Source organism: Marmota flaviventris, chromosome 5 (genome assembly GCF_047511675.1).
Source record: "Marmota flaviventris isolate mMarFla1 chromosome 5, mMarFla1.hap1, whole genome shotgun sequence".
Taxonomy (NCBI): Eukaryota; Metazoa; Chordata; class Mammalia; order Rodentia; family Sciuridae; genus Marmota; species Marmota flaviventris.
This window is the reverse complement of record NC_092502.1, coordinates 33732219-33751577: the sequence shown is the minus strand read 5'-3', so window position 1 is coordinate 33751577 and position 19359 is coordinate 33732219. Positions and strand designations below refer to the sequence as shown.

General features: G+C 33.7%; 1 protein-coding gene across 1 annotated transcript in view; it reads right to left on the bottom strand.

Moving 5' to 3' along the window:
* Nucleotides 1-19359, bottom strand: part of Meikin (meiotic kinetochore factor) — a 103103-nt gene that overhangs the window by 48430 nt on the left and 35314 nt on the right. Inside the window, exons 10-11 of the mRNA XM_034637139.2 lie at nt 9431-9511; nt 4275-4394 (exon numbers count right to left, since the gene is read on the bottom strand). Coding sequence (XP_034493030.2) covers nt 4275-4394; nt 9431-9511 — 201 coding nt within the window. The remainder of the gene's footprint in view (nt 1-4274; nt 4395-9430; nt 9512-19359) is intronic.

The window sequence follows — 19359 nt, the reverse complement described above, 5'->3', positions numbered from 1 at the left end:
AAAAAAAATTAACAGATTCAAAATTTTCTGCTTCTGTCCAGATAAAATAAAAAGGAATAGATTTATCCTTTTGATTGAGGCAATCAAAATAAACCAGACAAAATATATAAAACAACAATTTTCAAGAAACTGAGTATCAGACAATTAAGGGCAATAATCTCAAAGAGTTAGAAAACAAAGTAGGCCTTACAGCTGCTCCAACACCGCCTTAAGAGAATTTCCAGGCTATAGTCTAATGAGGGTGAATTAAGGCAGAGACAAACAGACTCCATGCCTTGAGAAAATGGAGCCCATGGGCTGGGTAAACTAAGGCAGCTTGGATTATAGAACAGAATAATACAGGAAAGAGCTGAGTAGAGAGAGGTCAGCAATATGTAGAGGGTTCCCTTTCAGTATTATGTGGAGTATGGATCAGGGCATGCTTTATGGGAAAACCTGAGGACAGGAAAAAAGCCATCTGAAAAGATTTGGAAGATTAGCACTGGTGCTGACACAGGAGGGAGAAAAGTGCTTATTCCCATAAGCCAGACTGGGAAACCTTGTAATTCATAAAATATTGAGTTGAATTCTCAGGAAGGTCATACTTCAGTCATGGGGAATAATTGTTGTAGATTGAACAACTGCAGATCTAATAAACCTTAAAGGAAAAACCTGAAAGAATTAAATAGCTTTAAACTTTCTTTCAGAACAAAGCTCAAAAAGATATGAATAAATATAAAATTATCCATTAATGATTAGAATCTAATCAAAGATTGCCATGCAGGAAAAGAAGCAGAAAAACATGACCAAAAATCAATTAATAATTGACCTCAGAGTAGACATGAATGATTGAAGGACATTAAAACAACTAGTTTAATATTCCGTGTGTTTGAAAAGTTAAATAGAGACATGAAAGACAAAAAAAGACTTAAAATAAATTTCTGGGACTGAAAACTATGAGACGAAAAATACACTGAAAGGGTTTGACATCATATTGAACACTATAAAAAGAAATTATTTGTGAACTTTAAAACTATCAAAATAAAAACATGAGAGAAAATATATTTTTTAAGTGAAAAGAATATCAATATCAGAAAAGACATTTTAATTTTAAGGTAGAGTTGCTGAAAACTTCCCAAACTTGACTGTAAGGAAGAGAGAGAGAGAGAGAGAGAGAGAGAGACAGACAGACACTAGTAGCTAAAGAAACTGAAGTATAAAAAATATGCAGAAAATTACACCAAGATGTATCATAATCAAATTACTCAAAAGTACTAAAAAAGGAAAAATCTTAAAATCAGAGGAAAAAAATAAATGTTTATCTGCTAGGGAACAAAGATAAGGATGATGCTAGATTTCTTGGGCAACATTTTTTTTTGGGGGGGGGGGGGAAGCAGGGATTGAAAACAGGGGTGCTTAACCACTGAGCCACATCTCCTGCCCTTTTTATATTTTATTTAGAGACAGGTTCTCACTAAGTTGCTTAGGGCCTTGCTAAATTGCTGAGGCTGGCTTTGAAGTTGCAATCCTCCTGCCTCAGCCTCCTGATTACAGGTATGTGCCCTTGAACCTCACTAGGGCAACATTTTTTAAGTATTTTTTAAAAATTATCAGTCTGGAAATCTACATCTAGTACAACTGTAGGAGTTGGCTTTTCATTGCTGAGACCAAAATACACAACAAAAACAACTTGGAGAAGAAGGTTATTTTGGGCTTATGGGTTGAGAGATTCTTTCAATTGACTCTTATTGTTCTGGGCCCAGGGTAACTCAGGACATCATGACAGAAAGGCATTGTGGAGAAAAGCTACTCAGCTCCTGACAGCCAGGAAGGAGAGGAGAGGAGAGGAGAGGAGAGAAGGAAAGAAAGAAAAAAGGAGAGAGAGGAGACGAGGGGAGGGGAGAGTAGGGGAATGAAGGGAGGGGGAAGGGGAAGAAGACATAAAGTGTGTGCAAGAGAAAATGCAAGGAGCCAGAAACAAAATAATCCTGAAGGATACACACCCAGTGACCTATTTCCTCCAGTCATACTCTACCTGCCTGTCATTACCATACAGTAGTTCTTTCAAATTATTACCAATCAAATGGATTAATCCACTGTGAGGTTACTGTGCTTGTAATCTAATCACTTTACCTCTCAACATTTCTGCACAGCTCAACACATCATCTTTTGGGGGGACGCCTTGTATTCAAAACATAACAACAATAATTTTCAAAGATGAAAGCAAAACCAAAGACTTTTTAGGTATAAAAAGCAGAAATAACTAGCTACTAGTGTAGCCAAAGTATAAGAAATGTTAAAGAAAGTCCCTTAGGGAGAAGAAAAATAATACCAAATAAAAAACTGGGTCTACAGAGAGGAATAAAGAGTACTACAAAAGTAACTACTAAGGTAAATACATAGTTTTTTTTATATTAAAAACTTCTAAAAAGTTAGTTCTTTAATCAGAATAACAACAATGTTTTGTGGTGTTTATTACATATATAAAAGTAAAATTGGGCTGGGGATGTGGTTCAAGTGGTAGCGTGCTCACCTGGCATGCATGGGGCTCTGGGTTCGATCCTCAGCGCCCTGTGCATGCCAGGTGAGTGCACTACCGCTAAAAAATCTCTCTCTCTCTCTCTCTCTCTCTCTCTCTCTCTCTCTCTCAAAAAAAAGTAAAATTATCTCTGTTCACACTTGATATAATTCATATGTTGAAATTCTAAAGATTCCATTAAAAATCTATTTTAATAAACACAATTCTCATCATAGCTGGCTATAAAGTCACCACAAAAATTAGTTGCACTTCAAAACATACTACAAAACTACAAAAGTATAATTAGAATTAACTAAAGAAGTTATACAAAGACTTACATAATGAAAACAACAAAACATTACTGAAAGAAACCTGAGATGATAATAAATAGAAACACTTTCCATGTTCATGGATTAGAAGACTTAATATTGTTAAAGTGTCATTATTATCCAAAGTGATCTATAGATTCAATGCAATTCCTATTAAAATCCAAAAGCATTTTTTGTAGAAACAGAAAAATTCATTCTAAAATCCATATGGAATGTCAAAGGACCCCCAAAAGCCAAAACAATTTTAAGAAAGAACAAAAAAGCAAGAGGACTTGAAAACATACTACAAAACTACAATAACCCAAACAGTATGGTGCTGGCATAAAGACAGACATATAGACATGCCTGTAATTGCAGTAACTAGGGAGACTGAGGCAGGAGGATTGCAAGTTTGAGACCAGTCTAAGCAACTTAGTGAGACTCTGCTCAAAATAAAAAGAGCTCAGTATGCAGGTGAATCACAAAGAGCCCGTGGGTTCAATCTCCAATACATCCCCCTCAAAAAAAGACAAACACACAGACCTATGAAATAGGGAAGACTGGAAATAAACCTTGCATTTATGTTTGAGTGATGTTTGTTTGTTTCTTGGTTTGTTGGTTTGTTTTGGTACTGGGGAGTGAACCCAGGGGCACTGGGGAATGAACCCACTAAGCCACATTCTCCAGATCTTTTTTATTCTAAGACACAGTCTTGCTAAATTGCTGAAGGCCTTGCTAAGTTGCTGAGGCTTTCTTTGAAACTGAGAGTTCTCCTACCTCAGCTTCCTGAGTCACTGGGATTACAGGTGTGCACCACCACACCCAACTGTTTGAATGAATTTTTAATAGACCTTTATTTTATTTTATATGTGATCCTGAGAATTGAACCCAGGGCCACACATGTCCTAGGCAAGTGCTCTACCACTGATTCACATCTCCAGCCCTGTTTGAATGATTTTTGACAAGGGTACCAAGTCTACTCAATGGGAAAAAATAATCTCTTCATAAACAGCTAGTAAAATTGAATATCTATATGTAAAAAATTAAGTCAGACTAACATCATACACAAAAATTAATTCAAATAGATCAAATACTTAAATGTAAGTCTTAAAACAACAAAACTGAAGAAACAAGGAAAAGACTTTATGACATTTGATTTAGCAACGATTTCCTGCATATAACACCAAAGGTACAAACTACAAAAGAAAAAATAAACAAATTAGACTTTAAGAAATTTAAAAACTTTTGCTCATCAAAAGATTCTGTCAGAAAAATAAAAAGGAAACACACAGAACTGAAGAAATGTTCGGAAAACTGATAAGGGGTTCTTTCTTCTTTTGACACATGTAAATGATGTTACCCTTAACTGAATTAAAAGTTTCCTCCAAGTAACTCATATACAAAATATCTCATATACAAAATAGAACAATAATTTTTCCAGTAATTGCAGAAAAAATTGAAAATGTTACCTCATTTGAAGAATTTTCTGGCAAATTTGACACAGGAACAATTTCATCTGAGTTTACATAATTGCTGATATTTGGAAAGAGTTCTTCAAAAGGTGCCTTTTGTACTGAAGACAAATTAATCTATAAAAGATTATGTTACTGTTTCAGAGAGGTTTCAAAAACAATTATTTCTAAGCAATTAAAATAAAGTTATAAATGCTATCTTATTGGAAGCATTTTCTTATGAACTTGACAAATGAACAATTTTATCTGAATGAATATAATTACCAACTTTTGGCATGCTTAAGATTATGTTACTCTTTTGATTTAAACTTATTTTCAAACAAGAATTTTTATTTGCTGTACTATACTTTTCCCCATTAATTTGTTCAATAAATATTCATCAAATGCTTACTAAGTAAAATTTGATGACCTGGCAACTGTACCTTCTGGACACTTCTACTCCTAGGTATATATACCAAAGAGAAATAAAAAGATGTCCACACAAAAGCTTTTACACAAGTATTTATAAAAACATTATTTATAATAGTCATAGATGGAAACAACTAAAGCTTCCATTAACACAATTTCTATCAACACAATGGAATATTACTCAGTCAGGAAAAGGAATGATGTACTGAAACAAGCCGGTATATGGATGAAACCTAAAAATACTATGCTAAGTGAATTAGTCACAAAAGATAATATATTATATTATTCCATTTATATGAAATGTCCAGAACAAGAAAACCTACAAATACAGAGGGCAGAGAAATGGTGTGGGAAAGCAAGGGGATGTTACGTAAAGGAAATGAGGTGTCTTTTTTGAGGTGATAAAAAAATGTTCTAAAAGTGATTGTGGGAATGATAGCACATATCTATACATATACTAAAATCTACTGAATAACAAATTTTTAAAAAATATTTATTTTTTAGTTATAGGTGCATATCATATCTTTATTTTATATTTATGTGGTGCTGAGGATCGAACCCAGTGCCTTACTACACACACTAGGTGAGCCACAATCCCAGCCCTGAATACCACATTTTAAATAAGTGAATTGTAGTTTGTTCATTATTGCTCAAACTGATTTTCTTAAATATTTTTAAGCTGTAGTTGGACATAATACCTTTATTTATTTATTTATTTATTTATTTTTTAATGTGGTGCTGAGGATCAAACCCAGTGCCTCGAATGTGATAGGCAAGCACTCTGCTGCTGAGATTCAACCCTAGCCCCTGCTCAAATTTTTTTAAACAGCCCACTAAAAAAAGTGTTAAACATATAGTTATCATATGAGCTAGCAATTCTATGACTTCCAGATATACACTCAACACAAATGAAAACATATACTCATAAAACATACATAAATGTTCATAACAGTATTATTCATGATAGATAATAAGTTAAAATAACCCAAACGCCCATAGACTAAATCAGTAAACAAAATGTGGTATATATCCAGAGACTGTGATATTATTTGATGAAAGAAAAGGAATGAAGTACTGAAAAATGCCATAATATAGATGAATTTTAAAATATTATGCCAAGTAAAAGTGGCCAGGCACAAAAGGCCACATTTTCCATGACTCTATGAATTAATATCTAGAAAGGGCAAATGTATAAAAGACAGTAAATTAGAAGCTTCTAGACAGTCCCTAGCAGCTAAAGGGAAAGATGGGGGAATAAGGAGTAACTGCTAAAATGTGGTAATAAAATGAATTACATTGAATTATATTATAGGGATGGTTGTATCACAACTATGCTTAAAAACACAATTATATACATTATAGCATGGTAAATTTCATAAAATGTGAATTATAGTTTTTAAAGATCTTGGCATTTATAAAATTGACACTAACTTAGTTTTATAAGGAAAATTCATTTTGGGTACACTTATTCCTCATCTACACATTCTCTCTCTCCCTCCCCCTGTTCCTCTCTCTCTCTCTCTTTCTTGTTGATACTGGGGATCTAACCCAGGTGTACTTTACCACTAAGCTGTATTCCCAGCCCTTTTAAAATTTTTTTTTTTATTTTGAGACAGGGTCTCACTAAGTTGCTGAGGCTGGCCTTGAACTTTGCAATCCTTCTTTCTCAGCTTCCCAAGTCACTAGGATTACAGGAGTGGGCCACCATGCCTGGCTCACGTACACATTTTTTTTTTAAAGTTGTAGATGGATACAATACCTTTATTTTATTTATTTATTTTTATGTGGTGTTGAGGATCTCACCCAGTGCTTCACACATGGTAGGCAAGTACTCTATCACTGAATATCAACCAAGAATAAATTTTAAAAATAAAACACTCATTTTTTGAAAAACAAATTACTTTTTAGAACATTAGAAAAACTGTGAGCAGAGTATTATCAAAACCCTTTCCTCCAGCATGATCTTTAACTGTGTTCCCCTAGGAGCCTGCTAAGAGTAAGAATGTCAACTCTGTTACTAGGCAGCATTACTTATGGTAAAAATGATATCTGATCATGAACTTGTATGTCTGGAACAAACTATAGATGCAGTACGAATAATAAATACTATAAAAGATGCCATGGGTTTTTCTGGGAGCTGTAACTCGTATAATTAGGCATGTCTCTGTGGAGAACTGAGAAGCTACCTATGTATTTTGTTATAAAAGATACTGTCTCATTCCCTTGACCAGAGCTGTCCCCATACTGCTATATAAGCCGCTACATCAAATTTTTGGTGGTTATTTTAGTATTGAAGATTGAACTCAGGGGCACTCAACCACTGAGCCACATCCCCAGCCTTTGTTTTTTCTTTGTATTTTATTTAGAGACAGGGTCTCACTGAGTTACTTAGTGCCTTGCTAAGTTGCTAAGGCTGGCTTTGAACTTGCAATCCTCCTGCCTTAGCTTCCCAAGCCACTGGGATTAAAGATGTACGCCACCGCTCCCAGCTTTACACAGACTTTTGTTAGGACTGCTACCATTGTGGAGAAACACCTGCTGCTGCCCTGCTAGCAAGTTGTATTTCTATTGCTCAGTTGTACCTAAGAAGAATAGATTAGGTAATAGCTAAATTTATAAAACTGTTAGAGGTAAACATAGGATAAAGACTTCATGACATTAAATTTGGTAATTTTTCCGATAGAACACCCAAAGCACAGGCCAACAAAGGACAAAGTTGATTAATTGGACTGCATCAAAATGAAAAACATTTGTGCCTCAAAGAACACTACCAACAGAATAAAAAGGCAACTCATGCAATGAGAAAAATATTTTCAAACCATATATCCAATAATGGGTAAAATCCAAAATATACAAAGAATTCCTACAACTGAACAATGAACAACCTGATTTAAAAATGAACAAAGGATTTGCTTCTGTTTTATTTTTTAAATTTTTTGTAGTTGTAGATGGACAGCATGCCTTTATTGTATTTGTTTTATGTGGTGCTAAGGATCAAACCCAGTGTTTCACACGTGGTAGGCAAACACTCTGCCACTGAGCCACAATCCCAGCCCATGACAAGAGAGTTGAACAGATATTTCTTCAAAGAAGATATACAAATGATCAATAAACAAATTAAAAGATACTAAATATTAATAATCTTTAGGAAAATGCAAATCCAAAGCAGAATGAAATTCTATCTCATACCCATAAGGTTAGCTATTATAAAACACACACACATATACACGCACACACAGCAGGAAAAAAGAAGTGTTGGTAGGAATGTGGAGAAATTAGAACCCTTGTGTACCAGTAATGGAATTGTAAAATAATACAGACATATGGAAAACAGTGTGGTTGATACTCAAAATATTAAAAATCAAATTACTACAAAATCCAGAAATATTCCTTCTGAACAGGTACCCAAATGGGACTCAAATGGATATATGTACATTCATGTTCATAGTAGAATTATTGACAATAGTCAAAGGCAGAAGCAAAACAAGTGTTCATTGATGCATGAATGGATAAACAAAATGTGATATGTATATACAATGGAACATTACTCAGCTTTAAGTAGGGAAAAATTTCTGACATATTCTACCACACAGGTGAACCTGAAGACATTATGCTAAGTAAAATAAATCAGTCACATAAGGACAAATACTGATGGGTACAGTGGCACATGCCTATAGTTCTATAGAGTTGAGGTAGAAGGATCACCTGAGCCTAGAAGTTTGAGGCCAGCCTGGGCAACATAGCAAGACCCCATCTCCAAAATCAAACAAAAGAACAAACAGTTTATGAATTCTATATGAGGTACTAGAGTAGTCAAGTTTATATAGACAAAAGGTAGAATGGTGGTTGCCAGGGGCCAAGCAAGAAACAGGGAATTACTGTGTGATTGGTATGAAGTTTCAGTTTTGCAAGATGAAAAAGGTTCTAGAGATGGATGGTGGCAATGACTGTACAACAATGTGAACTTACTTGAATTGTTTATTTACTCATTCTTATCAGCTCAATTCACAATAGCTAAGCTATGGAACCAACCTAGGTGCCCTTCAGCAGATAAATGAATAAAGAAAATGTGGTACATATATACAATGGAATATTACTCAGTCATAAAGTATGATATTATGGCAATTGCCGGTAAATGGATGGAACTAGAGACAATCATGTTAAGTGAAATAAGCCAATCCCAAAAACCCAAAACCACCATTCTACCTTTTGATATGCAGATGCTAACTCTCAACAGGTGGGGAGGTTCACTGGATTGGACAGGGGGGTGTAGGGAGAAGGGATGGGGAATGGGAAAGGGAAAGATAGTAGAATGAATTGAACATTACATTCCTATGTTCATACATGAATACACAACCTTTGTAAATCCATATCATGTATAACCACAAAAATGTGAAGTTGCACTTTATGTATATATGATATATCAAAATACATTCTACTGTCATGTATAGCTAAAAAGAATTAAAAAATTAATAAAAGTAAATCATGCTTAAAATTCTAAATTTTATGTTACATATAGTTTACAATAGAAAGTATAATTCTGGTTGATACTATAGCATTCTAAGCTTTCTCCTTTACTTATATAAGCAGGATATACAGCATTTTCAATGAAATCATGTTTTGCAACAGAATAATATAGACATTATTCTCTATAGGTAATATTCCTCTGGTGTGACAAAAATAGAAGAATGGGGAGAGGAGGAGCAAGAAAATTGATTCCACAAGTGCCAAAAGCTAATACTTACCATGAAATCAGCTGTCTCTGAAGATGGAGTACTTGTTAACAGGCCTCTGCTTTTCTTATCAGGAGTACTTGAATTTGTTTTCTATAAATGTTTATAAAATAGGGGATTGAATAGTAAAAAAAAAACCAAACCATTTTAGTATAGTAAAATCAAAATTTAAAGTTAGTAGACTAGATCATAATGTGTAATACCAATAAAATCTTTTATTTGCTAATTAAATTTTAAACCATTTGAAGGAAACAAAAGAATTTTCTGGCTTGAGCTAGGTTGTTCAATTTCCAAGAGAACTCTATATGGCATGACAACCATATGGGAATACTTTAGTTGGAATTACTATTAATTTAGGAAGAGAAGCTAATTAGAGCGGTGAATTAGTAAACAGTGCTTTGGTTACCTTTGTTAACTGCTGAAAAAGTATTTCACTTTCAGTGAAATTTGTTTAATTTCTAGTATATTATTATATTTTTTGTGAAAAAATATTATAAATTATTCCTGAAACTGTTAAAACATTTAAGTAGTAGCAAGGATAATTGGTTTAAAATATACGTTTAAATGTAAATAGATACTTTCATTGATAGAACAAAGTTAAAAAAATTACAAAATAATATGCAGATTCATTTTCTATTTCTTAAAGATGCAGAGGCAGACAGACAGGTGAACCAAGTAAAAAAGTCTAAAAGAGCAAGGAGAGAAAGGAAGACATTAAGATTCAAGAGCTAAAGAGAGTGAGAAGAGGAGGGAGGACCTGAGAATAAGAGAGGGAGGAGAAGAGGGGAGTGGTGAGAGGGAAGGAAGAGAGGAAAGAAGGAGGAAATGGAAAAGACAGAAAGATTGAAAGAAAGAACGAGGGAAAGAGAAGAGACAGACACCAACAGACTGGGATCAGAAAGAGACGAAGAGACAGCCCCAGGAGGAGGGCAGCAGGGAGAACACCTATACTATGGATAGGAAGGAGAGAGGGAGCTTGAAGCTGAAAGAACACAGGACATCAGACACAAAGAAGCAAGCATGAAGGCAGAGCTGAAACAGGAAGTTTTATTTCTAGCAATCAGCTGTTTTCCAACCCTCGAGTTCCAAGAAACAATCAAGTCCTGATAAATCACACTTTTGGGGTTCGTGACTATTATTTGATGTCAAGTCTGGAACCCAAACTCAGAGATAAAACTTGAAAATCATAAGATTTTGTGATAGAAAAGATAAGGAAAGAGAAACCTATCACAAAGAATGTTAGAAAAGATAAGGAAAGAGAAACCTAACATTCTTCTGTCTTAAAATCTCTTAAACTAGTTGTCAGTTCCAAACATAACCAAGAATAGAATATAGGGAAAGTTTTTATGAAAAAAATTTAACAGTATATTTACCTGGAGAATATGCCAGCTTTCTAATTTAGCAGCTATGTAATATTTAATTTCTTCATCTAAACAATGAAGATTACTCTGAGATTTGTGAACAAGTATCGTAAATAATATATGTAAAGAGAACTTGTGGGGTTTAGAGAGTAAGAGAGACTCAGTGATAGCTATCATCATCATTACAGCAAACTTGGAGGTGCTTTGCTCAGATCTCCTTGAACAAAGAACCTGCTGTTACAATGCAAGAAGTGCATTTGGCTGATATCCTCCAGCTGCAATATCTTAGGATCTATTTCACTTGCAAGCTGAGGCCCCCATTTTCTCTGGCCATCTCCAGCCAGTGTCTAGCAGCCAATATAGACTTTTGTAATGCAAAATCTTTGCTCCAGAATTCTTCATTGGGAGAGCTTTTATCACATTTGCATAGAGGACAAAGGCTATCACTGCCCAATCCTGATTCCTCCTGCTCTTTTTTCTTAGGTATTACCCTTGCCAATAAGCCACTTGAATGCTTAATTCTGTCTCAGTATCAGTTTCCCATTGGTCCCTATGACACAAATGTCAACTGTCAGTGGAATAAAGTAGAAGACACGGAGACACACCCACGTAAATACAGCTGATACTAGACAAAGGTGTCAAAAACATATGTTGGAGAAAAGATAGCCTTTTAAACAAATAGTGCTGAGAAAACTGGAAATCCATATGTAAAAGAGTGAAATTTAACCCCTATCTCTCACCCTGCAAAAAAGTCATTTCAAAGTAGATCAAATAACTAGGAATCAGATCAGAAATTCTACATTCACTAGAAGAAAATGTAGACCCCATATTCTAACATGTTGGCTCAGGAACCAACTTCCTCAACAAGACTCCTAAAGTATAAGAAGTAAAATCAAAACTCAATAAATGGGATGGCATCAAATTAAAAAGCTTCTTCACAGCAAGAGAACCAATTAAGAGCACGAAGACAAAGCCAATAGAATGGTAGAATATCTTTGCTCCCTGCTCCTCAGATAGGGCATTAATATCCAGGATATACAAAGACATCAAAAAAAACTTAACATAAAAAACCCCGCAAATAACGCAATCAATAAATAGACAAAGGAACTAAACAAATGCTTATCAAAAGAAGAAATACAAATGGTCAACAAATATATGAAAAGATGTTCAACATCTCTTGCAATTAGAGAAATGCAAATTAAAACTATATTGAGATTTCATCTTACTCCACTCAGAATGGCAATTATCAGGAATACAGTTATCAATAAATGTTGGCAAGGATGTGGGAGAAAAGGTACACTCATGCATTTTTGATGGGACTGCAAATTGGGAGTTCAACCAGTCTGCAAAGCAATATGGTGAATGCTCAAAAAACCAGAAATGGAGCTACCATATGACCCAGCTATCCCACTCCTCAGAATCTATCCAAAGGATTTAAAATCAACATACTACCATGATCATGCAGCCATATCAATATTTATCACAGCACAATTCACAATAGCCAAGCTATGGAGCCAACCTAGGTGCCTTTCAACAGATGAATGAATAAAGAAATGTGGTATATATATACAAAATGGAGTATTGCTCAGCCATAAAAAAAGAATGACTTTATGGCATTTGCCAGCAAGTGGATGGAACTTGAAACTATCTTGCTGTGTGAAATAAGCCAGTCCCCAAAAGTCAAAGGTATAAAGTTTTCTGTGATATGTAGAACCTAATCCAAAAGAAGGGGGAAGGATCAAAAAAAGAGAATAGAAGAAAGATCAGTAGAGTACACAAAGGGTAATGAAGGGAAGAGAGGAGGGAGGTGATAAAGAAAGACAGTAGAATGAATCTGACCTAAATTTCCATGTACTTTTATATGAATATACCACAGTAAATCGATTGTGATGTCAATCCACAAGACACTAATTTTAAAAAACTGTAAGTAAATAGCAGAAAGATGAGTACAAGGAAAGAAGCAGGAGGAGAAAGGAGGAAGGGAAGGAGGAATACTGGGGACTGAATTAGAACAAATTATATTCTGTGTTTTTATAATTATGTCAAAATGAATTCTATTGTCATAAATAACTAAATAGAACCAATTAAAAATATTTGAGTGTGGGCTGGGGTTATGGCTCAGCGGTAGAGTGCTTGCCTAGCATGTGCAAGGTGTTGGGTTCAATCCTCAGCACCACATAAAAATAAATAAAATAAAGGTATTATATCCAACTACAACTAAAAATATATTGTAAAAAAATATTTGAGGGTGAGGAGGGGATACAGGGGCAGGAGACATGGTGGAATGAGATGGACATCATTACCCTAAGTACATGTATGATTACACATATGATGCGACACTACATCACGTAAAACCAGAGAAATGAAAAGTTGTGCTGCAATTGTGTACAATAAATCAAAATGCATTCTGCTGTCATATATATCTAATTAAAATAAATAAATTAATGAAAAATTTGAAAAGCAGAAGATACATAAATGACCAATAAGTATATGAAAAATGTTTACCATTTCCAGTTGTCAGAAAAATGCATAGTCAAGCCACAGTGAGGGATTACCTCAACTTACTTGAATGGCGAAAGTTAAAAAGACTAACAGTGTCAAGTGTTGGTAAGGATGGCAAGCAGCTGGAATCCTTGGATGTTGATGATGGGAATGCAGATTAGAAAACAATATGGTAATGTCTATAAGATGAATATAATTTTGCCATGCAACTTAGCAATCCAAGACACAAATTCTTGGTGTCTGTTGAGGAGCTATGAAATGTCCATACATGCTTTTATGTGCATGTTCTCATTAGTCTCATTAGTACTATTCATAGTATTTCCAACCAGACACAACCTGATCAAGGTGTATCTGTGTTATGGAATACTACTCAACAATAACAAGAACAAAATATTAATACATAAAAATATCTGTTGACTTTAAGAAAACTTTGAAAAGTCAAACTACAGTAAAGAGGTCAAACTCCAAAGACTAAAGGCTGCCTGAATCATTTAATGAAATTTTATAATTGGTAAAAACTAGTGATAGGAAGAAAATCAATGACTCCCTAACCTTGGAGTTGGTTGACTGCATTAACTACAAAGGAGTCCCAGAAAAACTTGCCAGTATGGTGGTGATGTTTTTTAAGTAATGAAGGTGGGCTGGGATTGTGGCTCAGCGGTAGAGCACTTGCCTAGCATTCGTGGGGGCCCTATGTTCAATCCTCAGCACCACATAAAAATAAATGAATGGAATAAAGGTATAAAAAAAGTAATGAAGGTAACAAGGTTTATGCAGTTACAAAACTTAATCACTCTACAGTTATATGACCCATAAATTATTGTAATTAATTTGTAAAAAAAAGTATAAATTGTACTGTAATAAAGTAAAAATGTTTAAAAAACAAAAATTAATGCATTTTATTTTTAGGAATAGTTTTGGATTCATAGCAAAACAGCAGAAGTTTAGAGTTCTCACATACTTGTTCCCATGTATGTAAACCCCTTTCACTGTCAACATCTTGCACAACAGCAATATGACTGTTATAATTAGTACTCTGAGATATCATTATTATCTAAAGTTCATAGTTTACCTTAAGGTTCATTCTTAGTGTATGTTCTCTTGGTTTTGACAAATGTATAACATGTGTTCGCCATACAGCATCATACAGAATAGTTTGCCCTAAAAAATCTTCTATATATCTATTCAACCCTACCTTCTCCAACCCTTCTCAACCATTAATATTTTTATTGTCTCCATAGTTTTGCCTTTTCAAGAATATCATATAGTTGGAATCAAATATTATAAAGCCTTCTCAGATTGGCTTCACCAGCCAAAATGATTTAAGTTTCCTCTCTGCGTTTTCATCATGTGACACCTCATTTATTTTTCATTCTAATCAGTATTCCATTGTCTGGATATCCCACAGTTTATTTGTATATTCATCTACTGAAAGACATTTTGTTTGCTTACAAGTTTTTGGAAATTATGAATAAAGTTGCTATCAACATCCATGTGAAGGTTTTTGTGTGGATCTAAGTTTTCAATTCATTTGGGTAAATACTAAAGAGCATAGTTGCAGGATCATATGGAAGAATATGTTTAATTTTGAAAAAATTATAAAAATGTTTTCCAAAGTGTATCATTTTGTATTCCCACCAATAATGAATAAGAGTTTCTTTTGCTCTACATCCTCACCAGTATTTGGTATTGCCTATAATTTGAATTTGGGTAATTTTAAAAAAATGTTTGTAGCAGTAACTCATTGTTGTTAATTAATATAAAATTCCCTAGTGACATAAGATTTTTATGACAAATAACATTGAATATACTTATTGCCATTATATATCTCCTTTTATTCAAGTCTTTTGCCCATTTTCCCACTGTGCTTTTAATTTTCATGTTGTTGAGTTTTAAGGGTTCTTTGTATATTTTGGACAACAACCCATTAGCAGATGTTTCTTTTGCAAATATTTTTCTCCAATTTGTAGCTTTCTTATTCTCTTAACATTTTCTTCACAGACCAGAAGTTTATGATTTTAATAAAATTCAGCTATCAGTTATTTCTTTCATGGATTATGCATTTGGTGTTGTACTCCCAAATTTATCATGATACCCAAGGTCTAGATTTTCTCCTATGCTATTATTCTAGAAGTTTTATGGTTTTTGCATTTTATATTTAGTTCTATAACCCATTTTAATTCTTATAAAAGGGTGTAAAGTCTCTGTCCAGGTACATGTTTTTCTTTTTCCATGTGGATATTCAGTCATTCTAACTTTCCTGCATCATACTGCTTTTTTCCTTTGTCAAAAAGATCTGCTGCTATGTTTATGTAGATTTATTTCTGGGCTATTTTGTTTCACTTATCTACTGTCTGTTCTTTCACCAAATTCACACTGTCTTGATTACTGTGGTGTTTAAGACAGGTTTTTCACTCCTGCAACCAAAGGACCTGACAAGAATAATTTTATTTATTTATTTATATTTATTTTTTATTCTAATTTGTTACATATGACAGCAGAATGCATTACAATTCATATTACACATATAGAGCACAATTTTTCACATCTCTGGTTGTATACAAAGTATATTCACACCATTCGTGTCTTCATCCATGTTCTTAGGGTAATAATTTTAGAGCAGGAAAGTTTATTTGGTATTCACTGTTTCAGAGGCTTTAGTCCATAGATAGCTGGCTCCATTATTCTGGGCCCCAGGTATGGCACAACATTGTAGTAGAAAAGTATGGTAGATGAAAGCAGCTCAGGACATGGCACCAGGAAGCAGACAGAGATTCCCTTCACTACTGACAAAATATATACCCCAAAGGCACACCTCCAAAGACCCATCTTCTTTAGCCATACCCTACCTGACTACAGTAAACACACAGTTAACCCTTATCAGTGGATTAACTCACTGATTAAGTTAAAGCTCTCAAAACCCAATCATTTTACCTCTAAACTTTCTTGCATTGCCTCACACATGAGTTTTTGGAGGATACCTAGTATCAAAACCATAACATGGTTTTATAGTAAGTCTTAAAGATGGGTAGTGTTAGCTCTCTGACTTTTTTCTTCAACATTGAATTAGTTAATTCTGGGTATTTTTCCTCTCTATATGAACTTGAATATTTTTTTTAATATCCACAAAATAACCAGCTCAGATTTTTGACTGAAATTGCACTGAATCTATAGATCATGCTGGGGAAAACTAACCTCTTGATAATGTTGAGTCTTCCTATCCACAAACATTAAATATGTCTCTTTTTATTTATTTCTTCTTTGCTATCTTTTATCTGAATTTTCTAGTTTTCCTCATATAGACCTTATATTTTTTTTTAGATTTATACCTCATTATTTAATTTTTAGGGGGCAAATGTAAATCATAATGTACTTTTATTTTCAAATCCCACTTGTTTATTGCTAAGTAGAAAAAAGCATTTAATTCTGTATGTTAACTTTTTACAACCTTACTATAATTGCTTATTTGTTTCAGGAGGATTTCTGTAAATCCTTCAAATTGTCTTTTTTCCTTTCTGAACTATATACCTTTTATTTCCTTTTCTCTTCTTATTGCACTAGATAGGACCTTCTTCAGTATGATGCTAAAAAGCACTAATGAGAAAAGATGTCTTTGCTTTGTTGCTGATCTTAGGGGAAAACTTAGAGTTCCTTTACCAGTAAGTATAATGTTAGTGAAGTATGATGTTCTTTATCAAGGTGAGGAATTTTCTCTCTGATCACAGTTTGCTAAGAATTTCATGAATGGGTGTTAAATTCTGTCAAATGCTTTTTCCTCCATCTACAGAAAAGATCATGTGATTTTTTTCCGATGTAATGAATTACATTAATTTCAACTGTTGAACCAATTTGGCATACTTGGGGTCAATCCTACTTAGTTTGTTGTATGTAGTCTTTTTTAGGTATTGTTCAATTTGCTAATATTTTGTTGAATGTTTGGGTCTACGTTCATGAGAAATATTGTTCTGTAATTTTCTTTTCTTGTAATGCCTTCATCTGATTTTGGCATTAGATTTTGGTCTATAATAACCTCATAGAATGAGTTAGGAAATACACACACACACTCACATACACACATACACACACCTATATCCATTCCCTCTTGTGTGAATTTTGGCAGAGTGTATCTATCAAGAAATTGGTCCATTTCATCTACATTGTCAAATTTATGGACATGTAGTTGTTCATAATATTCCTTCACTACTTTTTAAAAAAAATATTGTTTTAGTTGTTGATAGACCTTTATTTTATTCATTTATTTATATACGGTGCTGAGAATTGAACCCAGTGCCTCACACATGCAAGGCAAATGCTCTACCACTAAGCCACAACCTCAGCCCCTCCTTCACTTCTCTTTAATGATCACAGGCTCCGTAGTGATGTCTCCTCAATCATTTCTGATATTGGTAATTTGTATAATCCTTTTCTTTGTCCTAGTTAGCTTTGCTAAAAACATTAATTATATTGATTTTTTGAAATGGTTTTTGATTTTGGTTTATTTTCTCTATTCATTTCCTGTTTTCGATTTCACAGATTTTTTACTTTAATTTTATTATTTCTTTTCTTCTGCTTACTTCAAATCTAATCTTCTTTTTCTAGTTTTCTAAGGGGGAAGCTTTGAATATTGATTTAGACTTTGCTACTTTTCCAATTCATGCATTCAATGCCATAAAGTTCCTTCTAAGCACTGCTTTTCCTATATATTACAAATTTTAGTAAACTGTATTTTCATTCAGTTCAAAATATCTTGAAATTTATTTGGTGATTTCTTCTTTGATCTATGTGCTATTTAGAAGCAAAACACTGTCTCAAAAATTAAAAAAAAATAAATTACAAAGAAATAAAATGGCTGGAGTGTATAATAAAGCACCCTGAGGTTTTTACCCCCTGTAAAAATAATATGAACAATGAAAGTTTTTATTTTGTTTTCACTTATTCATTCTTGATGCTCTTCCTTTCTTTACATAGATCTAAGTTCTGACCTATATCATTTTCCTTCTCTCCGAAGAACATCTTTTAACATTTCTTGCAAGGAAGGCCTACTGGCAATGAATTTGTTCAATTTTGTTTGAGAAGGTATTTCTTTTACACTTTTAAAAGATAAATTTGTAGGATATAGCATTCTATGCTGAATTCTCTCTTTCAATACTTTAAATATTTTACTTCATTCTCTTCTTGCATGGTTTCTAAGAGGTCTGTAATTTATATCTTTGCTTCTATATGGATAAGGTGGGTTTCCCCCCCTATGGCTTCTTTCAAGATCTTTTTCTTTATCTTTGGTTTTCTAAGTTTCAATATGATATGACTAGTGTTGTTTTTTGTACATTTATTCTGCTCAGTTTTCTCTGAGCTTCCTGGATCTTGGGGTTTGGTATCTGATATTAATCTTGGGGAAATTCTCAATCATTGTTGTTTCAAATACCAGGGTAGATCCTGCTTCTCCTTTCACTATCTTTATTTTATTATGCGTACATGACATATTTTGTAGCTGTCCTAGAGCTCTAGGATGTTATGAACTGTTTTTCCCCCAATCTCTTTTCTCTTTGCTTTTCAGTTTTTGAAGTCTTTTTTGTCGAATCTTCAAGCTCACAATTCTTTCTTTGGTTGTGTCAAGTCTACTATGAGCCCACCAAGGATATTCTTCATTTTGGTTATAGTGTTTTCAATCTTTGGCATTTATTTACTATTATTTCTTAGAATTTTCACTTCTCTGCTATCAGTAGCCATCAGTTCTTTCATGTTGTCTACTTTTTGTGCATTGAAGCCATTAGAATATTACTCATTTTTATTTTAAAAGATTCTTGTTCTGATAATTCTAACATTTTTGCCATAGCTGACTATGATTGTGATATTTTTTCAGTCTCTTCAAACTGTGTTTTTTTTTTACTTTTAGTATATCTTGTAATTTTTTGTTGAAAGAAGAACATGCTATGAAAACATCATAAATCAGCCTTTTCTAATGTAATGATAAGTTGTGGGAGAGGGGAAACATTCTGTAGTCCTAAGATAATAGGACTTTTGGTGCATCTGTAACCCTGGACTGTGAACTTCACCAGTTCTTCTTGTTTGGTTTTCTTT